We start from the raw sequence: 13,716 nt of genomic DNA, 5'->3' as shown, positions 1-13,716 counted from the left end.
AGGTTGAGAATTGGGAGTATTGTGGGTATTGTGTTCCAACATCCTGAGCTGGTGGTGTCTCGTTACAAATCCTAAAGTTAGTAACCCACGTGATAACCAGACAATTCCCGCCTGTTATTCCCTCCCTTTGTTTTCTTTGTGAATGAGAGATCGTAAACATTAGCCACTGTTTCACCACTTTACCCCTGTAATAGAAATTATTCGTTTTTATAGCCTCCACATGAGTTCAAATCTGTCACTGTGACTGCTACAGCAGAACAGTGAGCCACCACATGAAAGATCCTCCTACCAGCATGTGTGAACAATACAGTAGGTTATTGGGGTGGAGGAAACAAGACCTCTGGGGATTCAATCTTACGCTGTATGAAAAGGGGGAACCGGTCGGATGGTTCGGCCTCTTATTGTGTCCCTCATGAATGCGTTAGATGTGGCACAATCCCTCATGTCAGGAATGTGTGTTTTGTCCCTTCTACCAAGTCATGTTACTTATATACTTATACCTCCACAGCAAAATCCTGAGTGTTAATTTAACTGTAGAAACTGACCCATTATGAATGGCTGCTGTATTGGTGGTGTACCTGAACTGATATGCAACTGGACAGGGAGGACTGTATGATTTTAAACAATATTTCTAATCTTCAGTGTGCACCTTGCAGTCATGCATGTGACGTCATAGCAGGGAACAAATCTATATGAGAACAAGCAGGCCCTGCTTGGGATATAACATTTAAAAAAGGTCTTTACTTTTGTAATATTGGAAAGCTACTATATTTAATTACACATAGATAAGGGTGATAAAGTACAGATAGGCCTACCGTGAATTGATATATAGGTTGTCTTAATCTCAAAGACTGCTTCATTTGACAAATTCAGGAAATGTTTTTCAACAATGAAGCAAAAATGAAATGTAATGACATACTGACATTATATAAAGACCATTTTAATTGAACAAAGAAAATGACAAATTCTGCTTATACTGTACATACATTGTATATATCCACAAGAGAACATTGATATAAATAAAAGGGTATGGTAATTGACATTGTAACCAGCCAAGCTTTACCAGTATATTTAAATATAAATAAAGTTAATTTATAGATCTACATTCCTGACTACAGTAGTCAGGAAGCCCGTAACCCAAATAGATATGGACATGCTCTCCATCAGATTCACTATATCTTTTTTTTCCCAGTTTATCATATACAGTTCAACTGTAGATAAGGAAGAGAGTGTACAAATTGGCCAGTCAAAGACTTTGCTTTTCATGCAGGCCAATTTAACTATATAGTGATTCTATGGTTTCACGTGACTGCAAACAGTTCCACTGAAGCCTTCTAGACTCAGTTCTGCTTACAAAGGCTGTTGATCAAGCAAAGCTATTTCATTAACAAAAGCCAAGCCTCAAAAACAAAGCTGTCTTGTTTCAATATTTGCTGATCACAGAGCACACCTTCATAACATACCAATAGTTAAATCACTGGAGATAGGGAGAGGGCTGAGCGTATTCAGATACAATTGTTAAATTCATTATTACATACATTGAGCAACTATTTGCTAACAGGTAGGGATGGGACAGACATTTCACAATTTAGCAAAAGTTCCCTGATTGTCACACTCTTGAATTATATAAAGGCCTATATATAAAAATAATAATAAAAAAATAGGTCAAGTGTAGAGACAGGAAAGAGAGAGAGGGAGGGAAGACATGCAAGATGAGATGGGGGTTTAATTCAAATCAGGGTCCTCACACTGACTATAGGCAAATATAGTTTGTGCATGGTTATGGCTGAGCCACCATGCAACCTGTGCTCTTGAATTCTTTGCATGGCTATCCCCTCTCTCTTTCATAGTCACATCATATCTTATAAAGTGATCCAAGTGTCTAATGGTACTCTTACTGCAATCCATGATTAATGTCTCCGCCAGGCCGAAGGCATGTTTTTTTTGTCTCTGGCTTTGTCTTGACTTTGAGCTGGTTCATGATTCATTACAAAATACAAAAAATTGTTCAGCCAAAGACGTTAAGTGCATATATGTTTTTGGAACTAGTATGGTCTTCCTCTTCATCAGAAATATGTCATCAACCAGTAATGGCTGGCTGGCAGGCAGGCAGGCAGGCAGGCAGGCAGGCAGACAGACAGACAGACAGACAGACAGACAGACAGACAGACAGACAGACAGACAGACAGACAGACAGACAGACAGACAGACAGACAGACAGACAGACAGACAGACAGACAGACGGACGCATGCATGAGCACACACATACACACAATGAAATGCACAGCATCAATCAATCAATCTCCAGGATTGGTCAAAATGAAGTGAAGGGCATGTCATATTGGGAATTAAGCACATACTGTAGTTGGACAAGCATGCAAATCTATTACTCTCGTTGGGTGAGGTCTTATCATGCAAAACTCATAGAGGTGGTATGCACTCATACAGGAACCCACACCAAATGTGAGGAATAACAGAAACATTTCACAATAAATTCCACAACAAGGTTGTGGAAGTAACGTACAGTGACTGTGATCTGTAATACCATGGGGTAATGACCAGGGATTGTTGGGGTAATGGAAACAGTAAAGCCAAATGTATACTTGTAGCAGCTGTCATGTGACAAAGTATACATTTGGATTAAAGGCTCTGATTTACCGAATAATCCACATGAACCTCCTTTCTTCTTCAGCCTCCTTTGGCTGAGCACCCTGTTTCCTCCTCTCATCCATACTATTTGTTTTAGTTCATGAGTGCCACAGTGCTTGCAGGCTGACCGCCGAAGATCCCGGAGAAGAATTCCAGTGCGAGTCGTACGTGGATGGGCACGAAGACATAGGAGGTGTAGATCACCATGGCGATGGCAGAAAAGAGGATGGAGTTGAAGATGGACTTTTCCCAAGGTTCCAGGACGTAGATGCCAGTGATGAGCAGATACTGGTAGTACAACCAGCCTAGGTACTCCCACATGTTCTTAAAAGTCATCCTGTATGGATGGAGATAGGGAGAGGAGGTGGGGGTTGGGGTTCATCATAAGGGCCAGCCCATAGGGAGAAAGAGGATGAGGAAGAAAGTGAGAGAGAGCAGAGAATAGAGAAACGGGTAAGTATAAGGGATGAAGACAGGGTTCCCACAGATTTTTACCAAGGAATTTCCAAAATGTTTCCGAAACCTTTCCAGAATATTTAACTCAATTTCCAGGACTATATAACAATCATTCAGCGCAATAACAAGTCTCGTACTGCTACTGTGTGCAATGCCCCAAAAAAATAAAGCGTGCAGCCGCGCACGCCGCGAACGGACCGTGGCGATGTGCACGATGGACACACACGCGCCCACGTCAAAAGGTAAGAAAATTGTGGCAGGGAACCCTCAAAGTCGATTTATGGTCGCAGTAAATGAGTTAACAAAATCAATGACCAAAAACAATGCATAGCCGTTTTTCCAGGACATTCCAGGACCCTTGATCAATTCCAAAACTTTTCCAGTACTGGAAAATATTTTTCTAATTTCAAAAAATGTCCAGGAATTACATGACCGTGTGAACCCTGTGAAGAGAACAAATATGAAAGTGTGCAATTGCCAGCAGGTGGATGGAAATTGACAAATGCACCATGTCAAAATATGGGAGGTGTATGTTGCGCATGGATGAGGGTGGCGATGTCACAGTCACATGCTGGGACAAAAACACAAACAAGCCTCTGACTTTTCAGAGCACATGACATACAATCTGTTTATGTTGTGAGGAACGGTATAGGACTGTGTTAAAGGTCAGCATTCAACCTGTGTTCAATTTGATTATGATTTGTTAGCCAAAGTAGCAGAAGGGAATATTTCTGTAATAATGAATCATGGTTGTTTTCAAATATGTCATATGCCAATAGTGACACAATGGCAAGTTCATTTTTAAAAGGTGAGAAGATTGTCACAAAAAGAGATGTCATTTTATTTCTCTACAGTTTCTAATGTATAATAATTCTGTGAATAACAGTCTAATATATCTTTGTGTTACTATAAAGCCGTCAGTTGTGTTTATCATAACTCTAGGATCACTTGTACACTCTGGAATGGAAAATAATCCTTATAAAAAGAACTAGTAGATGTGCATCTGTGTTTATTGCTGAAGAAGACTGAATTAAGAGTGCAGCCAAGCCTCAATAAAGCCCTCAAACGAGGGGGGGGGGGGGGCAAGTCTCTGCAGAAGTAATGGAATTAGTGATATAAGCATAATGCTTAGAATTACGCCTTGAGATACCCTTTGTACTGGATGATGGAAGTAAAATACATATTTAATTGTCTTCCCATAATCGTATGATATGGCACACATGCACGCACACAAATAGAATCCTTTCCAACTTCCATAACAGAGAATAAATGAAAAATCACTATCTGCTGAATCATGAGGAAAAAAAGAATTTCCCTTTATGTATTCATACCTAACTCTACTCTCCTCCTAACACTGCTGATTCACCCTGCCCTATTGCTTATGTCCTTGTTGCCAGAGTGCTTGTTACATTCAAAAATCATTTAAGCCTCAATTTTGGAATGTAAGCATTCTGATAGGCTGGGGACATAGGCAATATTAGGGCGACAATGAAGAAGCAGTGTTAGGAGGAGAGTAGAGTTTGGTAAACACAAAGGAGGGAGCACATGCCTGGGTTGGTGAGGTGCTGCTGACAGATAATAATGTTTAAAAGTAAAGAGCACACACACACACACACACACACACACACACACACACACACACACACACACACACACACACACACACACACACACACACACACACACACACACACACACACACACACACACACACACACACACACACACACACACACACACACACACACACACACACACACACACACACAAAAATGTCCTACCCCAATAAAACATCTAGGAAAAGAATTGCCTGTGTTCCTGTGTTAACACTGGTTGACATGGTGGTTTATAGCTAATATTTTAACATCAACGCAAAACAATGTTTAATATAAGACACAATAACTGAGCTATTACATCCAGCATCATCATCATCACCACAACACACTTACTCAGGGCAGGGGCGGGACCAACAGTAGCGCTTCAGGTGTGTAGGTAAACTTGAGGAACATTTCTAGAACATGGGACAACTTTGGGAAGAACGGGGATGAGGGAAGCAGAGCAGCTTTTTCACGGTTAAGAGATGTGTGGGGGATTCTCAAATTAGGATATGGAGTGTTCCCAAATGTTGTTGTGAACATAACTTGTTTTCCTTTTTTTTTACTGAAGTATCAATACTGCAATTATAGCCTACTCTGTTACAAGTAAAACTCTGGAATTCAAAATATAAGCTATTGTCTTGAGTAAAAGTACTGGCATCAAAATGTACTTTAAAGTAACAAAAGTAAAAGTATTCATTATGCAGAATGTCCCTTTTCAAGTTTTCTAATGTGAAATCATTTGAAAATAGCAGATCTATCACATCATGACACATTGTGAGCTTGTAGATCTGCTATTTTCAAATGGGCGAAATCTATGCAGGGCTGAAGTGGTTAATAGTGATACATGTTTTGTAATAATAATCTAAATCTACAAAATATCCTAACTAACTGAAGTTTTAATATAGACTAATTGTAGCCTATAAGTAGCCTAGAATATTTGAATCCAAGATGTAGTGGAGTAGAAGTATTGAACTACAAATAACACAAAATGTTACTCAAGTACACTATAAGTAAATGTACTTAGTTACTTTCCACCACTGGCTACTTTGACAACATGGATTGCTGAGATTTAAACCCATCGCATAGCCTATTCCTAAATGTGGCTAATGCAACACGTCAGAAAACATTGTTTTCTGTTTAATTGATGGGCATTATAACAGGCTATAGGCTTTATGATAAGCCAATTGGGCTATTATGACAGCAAAACAATCTATTACACAGATCATGAAAATAATGCATGAAAGACAAGTCTATATTTGTATAAAACGTTCTAACTTAACATTGTGCAGCATCAGCAAACACCTAATTAATTCATAACTAAGCATGATCCTATGTTGTGTCCATTCTAGTCTGAAATATAGGCTATTGATATCCACAGTGGAATAAATTAAATGACTCACCTCCCAGCTGACTTGAGATGCCTGAATGGTGAAGTAGTTTGTTGCGGGATGCCCCACACTGGCAGTAACGTCCCACTGCTCCACCGTTGCTTTGTGTAAACGAAAAGCCGCCTTTCCAGTTCCCAAATGGGTGGCCTATATAGTAGACCGGCATACAGTAGGGCCACTGGGCCAGAATGACACCACACCCACTACTCGTGTTTACACTCACCTGGTTCACGCGGTTGCAGGGCAGGTGGAGTGGTCATAGCATGGGTTAAATAGCTACACACCATATTCATAGAACTATGAAGCCTCTTCAAACTTTCCCCCTCCTTGTCGCATCGTATCTCTAGTGTAGACTATATCTAGTGCTACTGCAGCAGTGGTGGGAAAAATACTCACATATTTTACTCAAGTAGGTCTAATAGGCCTACTGCAATACAGAAATCCCGTGATACAAGTAATAGTCCGGAATTCAAAATGTACTCGAGTAAAAGTATTAAAGTGCTGGCATCAAAATGTAGCCTACCAAAAGTAAAAGTAGGCAAACACAATGTTTGAAAATAGCAGATCTACAAGCTCACAAGTGGCTATATTTTCAAATAGTCTACTAGACTATAAAATAGGGCTAAAGTGGTTTATGTATCTTTTATAATATTATGTATAGGCCTATCTGCAAAGTAACTAGTAAACTAAAAATGTCAAATAAATGTAGAGGAGTAAAAGTACAATATTTGGATCTGAGATGTAGTTAAGTAAAATGATTGGAAATTAGAAATACTCAAGTAAAGTACAAATACCCAAACTTGTACTTAAGTAGGCTACATTACTTAAGTAAATGTAGATCCTACTTAGTTACTTTACACCACTGTGCTGCAGTAAATGTACTTAGTTACTTTACACCACTGTGCTGCAGTACAATATGACGTAGCAGTCTATTCATCAGTAGTAGCGCACAGCATGCATTGCACAGCATCCTCATACTGACGGTAGGCATACTCCGGCAGGCGCGTATCCCTGGACCAGAATGATCTGTAATCTATGGAGTGTAGCATATTCATCGCATTAATCAAATAAAGAACCTTTTTGTGCAGGTCTCTGTGCGCTGCAGTGCACATTCAGCATTTGCAGGAAACTTCAAACCGATGGTAGAAAAATAGACCCAACCCCACGTGGCACGTGGAGGATGGAACTAAGGCTAATAGTTAAACTGTAAATGTAACATCAAGTCGCTGCCTATATTTAACGATGTTTAATTTCGTATGAAGTGCAAGCTGGTGAAAATCTATCGATCTCTCTGGGGATCTCTGGAGAGTGGGGACATGCTGAATTCTTAGACTGGACAATACCGTGTTATATAGGCAATATGTAGGTAAACAAGGCTGCTAATGCCTCACTGCCTCTATTTTCACTATTTACGGGTGAGCGGGCAGTCGGGCACGAATCAGCGCGATAACATTCCTCCAGACACCCTGGCAGCCTGCATCATGCCAGTGTGCAGAGTGCACGGTCACCAGCACTTTCGCCTATAACATATTCGCCTACACGCATTTGGTCCTTTCACCTGGCATTTTCGCCTTGGAGGAGAGTCTTTTCACCTACCTGTCTGAGCCATTTCGTCTACCCTCAATTCTGCTGTCAGACTGTCCATGTTTGCAAATGATCTCTTTGTCATTTAAATATTATAGTGACTGTGACAGCAGGCTTGTCAACTCTCCTGGATTTCCCAGGAGTCTCCTGGATTTTGAACCCCTCTCCTGGGAGTCTCCTGGATTGGCAAATCTCCTGGATTTCTCCTGGAGTTGGTATCAAACTCCCAAGATTCACCAGAACACAGGAAATTACATCTACTATGTAATTTTTTTTTCTGAGGGAGGACCCCCAGACCCCCCGCTTTAGGGGTGGTGCAAGAAAGATCAGACACATATTCACTTAAGTAATGACTTAAAATTAGAAGTCATCATTAAAGATGTCCTTTGGTTCAGTCATCAATACATGTGTATAAAACATGCACAAAATTCACCAGAACACAGGAAATTACATCTACTATGTTAATTTTTTTCGGGGGGAGGACCCCCAGACCCCCCACTAGGGTTGGGGGCAATGCATGCAAGAAAGATCATATACACACTAAAAACTGCTGGGTAGATTCATCTACCCAAAATCTGAGGAAAAAATGGTTTACCCATTATGGGTTATTATAATGGTGTTTGTATGTATAATGGGTTGTTTTGTACAGCTCATACATTACCCAGCTGCTGAGTAAAATTGTTTTACTCAGTATGGGTAGTTTTAAACTTAAGCTGGTCACCTGGTATGCAAAGCATGCTGGGAAAAGCATTTCTCTAGGTTTTCAGGGATATTTTCTAAGCTTTTGGTAGCTAAAAATGCTAAATGTATCATATCCATGTGTCTGCCTTGGCAAGCTGACTGTCATATGTCAGAATTTCATTTGTCAATTTTTGAGCCAAAACCCTAACCACAGCTGCTAGGCTGCTAGCTTATGATTGAGCTCCCTCCCCCTGCTGTTTTGAAAGAGAATAACTCATGATACATTTGAGGTTATTATGTTGATCTACTTTAAACTTCTCTGATTATAGCTTTTCAATGTAGTTGCATAATTTACTATTATGTACCTTTATGTTGATATTGCTATACTTGGAACAAATTATCTGAGAAAAAAAACCTGAAACAAATCTTATCTTATGTTAATGTTAAATAATATTAGCATGGTCATTTACGGTGAGTAAAATATACTTCCCACATGTGGATAAAATGTTGACCCAGAGTGAGTAAAAAATTCTACCCAGGGTGTGGTAGAATATTTTACTACGGTGCTGGGTAGAAAGGACCTACCCATTTTGCTGTGTAAGATTTACTACTGTTGGGTAGGGCCAATAGTTACCCAGGGGTGGGTTATAATACAACCCAGATCGGGTTATTTTCAACCCAGACGTTTTTAGTGTGTACGTGTAATGACTTAAAGATGAGAAGTCATTATTATTCACCTACATTTGGCATTTTAAGGCTGAAATTGTACCAGTGCTAGTAAAGCAAGCCTGATAAAAGTATCAAACATGCACAAAATTCAACAGAACACAGGAAAATATATATATCTGTTAAGAGGCTTTGGGGAGAGGACCCCCAGACCCCGGTAGGGGAGTTCCGCGCACCCCCCAAAAAATTAATCTCCTGGATTCTGACCGTCCAATGTTGACAACCCTGTGTGACAGTGGTGTCAAGTGAATCTAACAGTTTATTTGACATTTATTATTTACATCACATTTTATTCCTAAAAAATGGCAAAATAGTTTTTTATGCCTGTTGACAGGCAAGGTTGATTCTATAGGCTATTTAGGTGTAGCATATATCTTATATAGACCTATATAGGCTAATAGCCTACATATATATTTTGTATAGCCTAATGTTAAAACAATATAGGCCTACAATACTGTTCATTTTACAATACTGCACCAAAGAATGTATAGTATCGGGACATGGATTAATTAATTATTTGGGCGCACCTGATTCCAATAGCTCTGTATTTATATGATTACTATGGAGTGCATAGGATAGCCTTGTGTAGGTTTGACATGTAACACCACTGTCACAGTCACTATAATATTTAAATGACAAAGAGATAATATGAAAACATGGACAGTCTGACAGCAGAATTGAGGGTAGGCGAAATGGCTCAGACAGGTAGGTGAAAAGACTCTCCTCCAAGGCGAAAATGCCAGGCGAAAGGACCAAATGCATGTAGGCGAATATGTTATAGGCGAATATGCCTGACACCGAGTGCACTACCAGGCAGCAGGATCACCTAGCATTCAACAAGACCACCAGAGCAGCGCTGCGCACCACTGCTTGATTTATCTTAAAGGAGTAGTTCACCCCCAAAATGACATTTTTTCTATTGATTAGTCATGCCATGGAGACTAGACTTCAATACATTTTTTTGGTTTGTGTCACATTCCTATTAAAGACAAAAATTTGATTCGAGTAAATTTACCCCCATTGATTCCGGATGGGGACCCGTTTCGAAACGGGTCCCCATCCGGAACGAATGGGGCTAAATTTATTGTTATCACATTTTTGTCTTAGGAATGTGACAAAAACCTAAAAATATTATTGAACTCGACTCTCCATGGCATGACTAATCAATAGAAAAAAAGTCATTTTGGGGGTGAACTACTCCTTTAATGCCCCGGATTTCCGCACTCTTTCATTTTACGTAGGCCTAATAAGTAGACCTACGTTTAATTTGGACATAAAGTCCAATTTCAATTACAGAGGCTTCCAAATATGAACACAAGCAGTTTACATTTTTACCCAGTTAGCTCTGTACAGGGCAATAGCTCCAAGACGTTGGTAGCCTTGGTAACTAAGGAACGTCTCTCTTCCAGACTGTTCAAATGTCATGACCACTAGGCAGTTTGACAAAGATTTGAAAAAAGATAATCCAAATGGAGAAACTAAAGGTAGGCTACACCCTACCATTTGCTAAAACTCTGAGATCATTACCCGGAATGTGTTCCAGGAAATCGACAATTATTGGATTATGTAGGCTAATCTTCCTTCTTCCTCACCTCAAATGTGTGACTTTACACAGAGGGCACACACACCACACACAGAGTATATCCACAGCTACCCATCATGTAACCTGCCAGGCCATGGTGATGATGGGGTAGGCTGCTGGGGTCTGTAGGATGGGATCCCACTCTAACTACAGACAATTAGAGTGGAGCCAAAGAGCCCAGGATGACATAGGCTGTGTTCTTCGCTCCCCTTTCTGGAAAATAAAACTCTATGAAAACAGGACTCGACCATCTTACTGTCTGTACAAAGGAAGCAGGAGTAAAGCGGATATTTAAAATATATATTATCATGAACATAAATGATGGAATAGACGGCAGCTTCTGTTCTAGGCTTGCTAGGCTTGACTAATAGGCTAGTTATGCCTATTTCACCAACACATGAAACTGGCCAATGCTGTGCTGGGCCACAAAAATGTATGTCTGTACCCCATGCTGTTTTCATGTCTTTCTAATAAAATATTCAATCAAAAGTCCTCCTTTAGAGTAGGTTCAGCAGCACTAGAAGCTGCTTCTAAATAGGGAAATAAGTTCTGGTTGCTGGGATCCGATACTTTTTTGTGAAAATAGTATTTTTTGTAGATACATGTACTGTATTGGTTGGTTTTCTACATTATCTTGTGAATGTGTCTGATGTATCGCCCCCGCACCCACCCCACACACACACACGCCCCACGCATTCACTCAAGAGACTTGCTCACATCCTGAACTCTGAGAGTCTCATGCACCCAACACCACACATCATACCCCTCATACTAAAGGGAACGGAAACAAGCTGTAAGCTTCTTTTGCGTTATCCTGTTGATTATACTGGGTCAGATGTTTGTTACAGATGTATGTCACATATGATTTTGTTTCATGATAAATAAAGACATCGATAAATCAAAGGCTACTCATTTGGAGCGGGAACTTCTCTGGACTCCCACCTGTCTGATCCAGGAGTGATGACACTGCTTAACTTCTAATAGACCAGATTTTACGTCAACAGTGAATGTAGTACACAAGCCCACACTTGCATGTATGTGAATCTGCAACAAAGGAATGCGATTAGTAGAACCAGCGGCAAGGTGACAACTGGGTTGCAAGCCAAGTTGCTAAAGGGGGTCAAAGGAGATCACAAACACGACAGAGAACCCTCGCTCCTTGTCGTCGTATCCAACCCCAGAGGGATTCATTCTATTCACTTTCCCAAGTGGATCTGATTACTGCTAACAATCGGCTCAAGTTTGCGAAACACATGATCCAGCCACCCCCCCACCCCCTTCCTCTCAAGATCGAATCTGAGACTTGGCAAATAAGACTTCCTTCCACCTCCCCCAACCGATATGTCCTCAATCACATCTACCTTCAAACCAGTAGTTCTTTCCACCATCAGGGGAAAGCTAGTTTTCATAATTTCAAAGTCATTAATATTTAAAATCAAATTGATTACTTAATTAAGCTTATTTTTCACAACTAACCCTTACAAGGGGCTGGTGATAATTCACTATATTGCTTGTTAGAGTGTGGCATTGTCTGAAATTGCTAATATTCGAGCCTGGAGAATGAATGTTTGCAATGACAGCCAAGTGGTGTCGAACAGTCTATAGCAGACCATACTTTGCTCCATGGCGTAAATGCATTGCATTATAAGTCAAAAGGGCAATACATATTTCTATTAATTTGGACTCACTGCACCTTATCAGTATACTTTGTAGTTTCACATTTTGTGGGGAATGTTGAGGACATAATTATGGTTTTAAACTCTTGCTCCAAGTCACATTTCCCTTGTCGGACAATGAAGTTTTGAACACTGAACCCTTCTATACTTGCTATAAACCTCCTATTCTTAAAACTACCTTGTCTCTCTAAGACCACACAAGTGTTCTACGCTCTTTTATCCTGTGAGTTTCTTGTACTATTAAAGTTTACTTTTCGTTTGACCTAAAAATAAATCATGTCTGTTGAGTAGCAGTCACAGGAAAAAACATAGGATGCAGAGTTTGCCTCCCTCTAGTGGAGACTCCTATTCTTTCCATGCAATTCCAAATAATCCTTTTCTCAGATCATATGTATCATCACAAGAATATCGCCCGCCTTTGGCGGGCGAATCCTAGTGTTCGCACATAAATCCTTAGTCTAGTTGTGGGAAGAAAAGGATATCATCATCATCATGGCCCCAAATAACTTTTAAATATCTTGCAATTGGCGACGAGTCTCGACTCTTAATAAATCGGCAAGAGTGCCTCTCATTTTCAATACAAAGGCTAAGCTATATAAGCTCTCCATCATCAGCAATAGTAGTCAGTGGTGCGTGTTCCCCACACTCCCAAGCCCCCACCGTTGCGCTTAGGTTCACCGGGAAAAACTCGGTCGCGAGAGGCGACATGGGTTCTGAAGGCAAAGGTGGAGTCAGTGACGTAGCGGCGGCTCCGGCAGAGAAGTATAGGTTCCACTTGCGCAAAGGCACGTTGCATCCGCATACGTCAGGGACGTTTACTTGAGAGACACGGAAGAAGGAGAGACTGTAAAGGATAAGTGATTGTCGTCTCAGGAAGAAGGACAGACCTTTCAGGAAGAATATGTGACGTAGCACCGTTCGCGGCTGAGGCAGAAAAGCGGGGCAAAGAAGGTAAAAGAATGCATAAAGAGACAATAAATAGCGACGGTCCAAAAGCGAGAGGTATGATTGTGCTGTTGGTTAAATGGTTTTGGGAATTGGGCCGTGGGTCTGTGCTAACATAGCTGCAGTGTAGCAGCGGGATACAGTACACGGGGCGTGATTAACTTCTCAGGGAGTGGCTAACTTCTAAATTGTATATAAGGATAGTATAATAAACTAAATAGAAGCAGTGCATCTACTTTCAAAACGTATTTTGCTTTAAGGCAATGCGGTAGCTGAATGATTAAAGCATCAACCATTTGTCATCCCTGATTTCATTCCATGTCGTCCCCTTCCCTGACTTTCCTGTCCATCTCATCTACCCTGTCCTGTGAATAAAGTAGTATTTCCAAAAATAATAATCGTTAACCAGATGGCCCAGTTTTTAAATCATA

At 40.4% G+C, this 13,716-nt stretch overlaps 1 protein-coding gene across 1 annotated transcript; it reads right to left on the bottom strand.

Moving 5' to 3' along the window:
* Nucleotides 1-2,742: 2,742 nt before the first annotated feature.
* On the bottom strand, nucleotides 2,743-2,985 carry sptssb (serine palmitoyltransferase, small subunit B; the record flags this gene model as incomplete). The annotated part of the gene is made up of 1 exon (XM_080732364.1): nucleotides 2,743-2,985. One exon carries the CDS (start codon nucleotides 2,983-2,985, stop codon nucleotides 2,743-2,745), a length of 243 nt encoding a protein of 80 aa, XP_080588490.1.
* Between the last annotated feature and the right edge of the window lie 10,731 nt (nucleotides 2,986-13,716).

Source organism: Nannobrachium achirus, assembly GCF_963921795.1.
Source record: "Nannobrachium achirus genome assembly, chromosome: 8".
In the NCBI taxonomy this organism is placed as follows: domain Eukaryota; kingdom Metazoa; phylum Chordata; class Actinopteri; order Myctophiformes; family Myctophidae; genus Nannobrachium; species Nannobrachium achirus.
The sequence above is the reverse complement of the archived record's forward strand: the minus strand, read 5'-3'. Positions and strand labels throughout refer to the sequence as shown.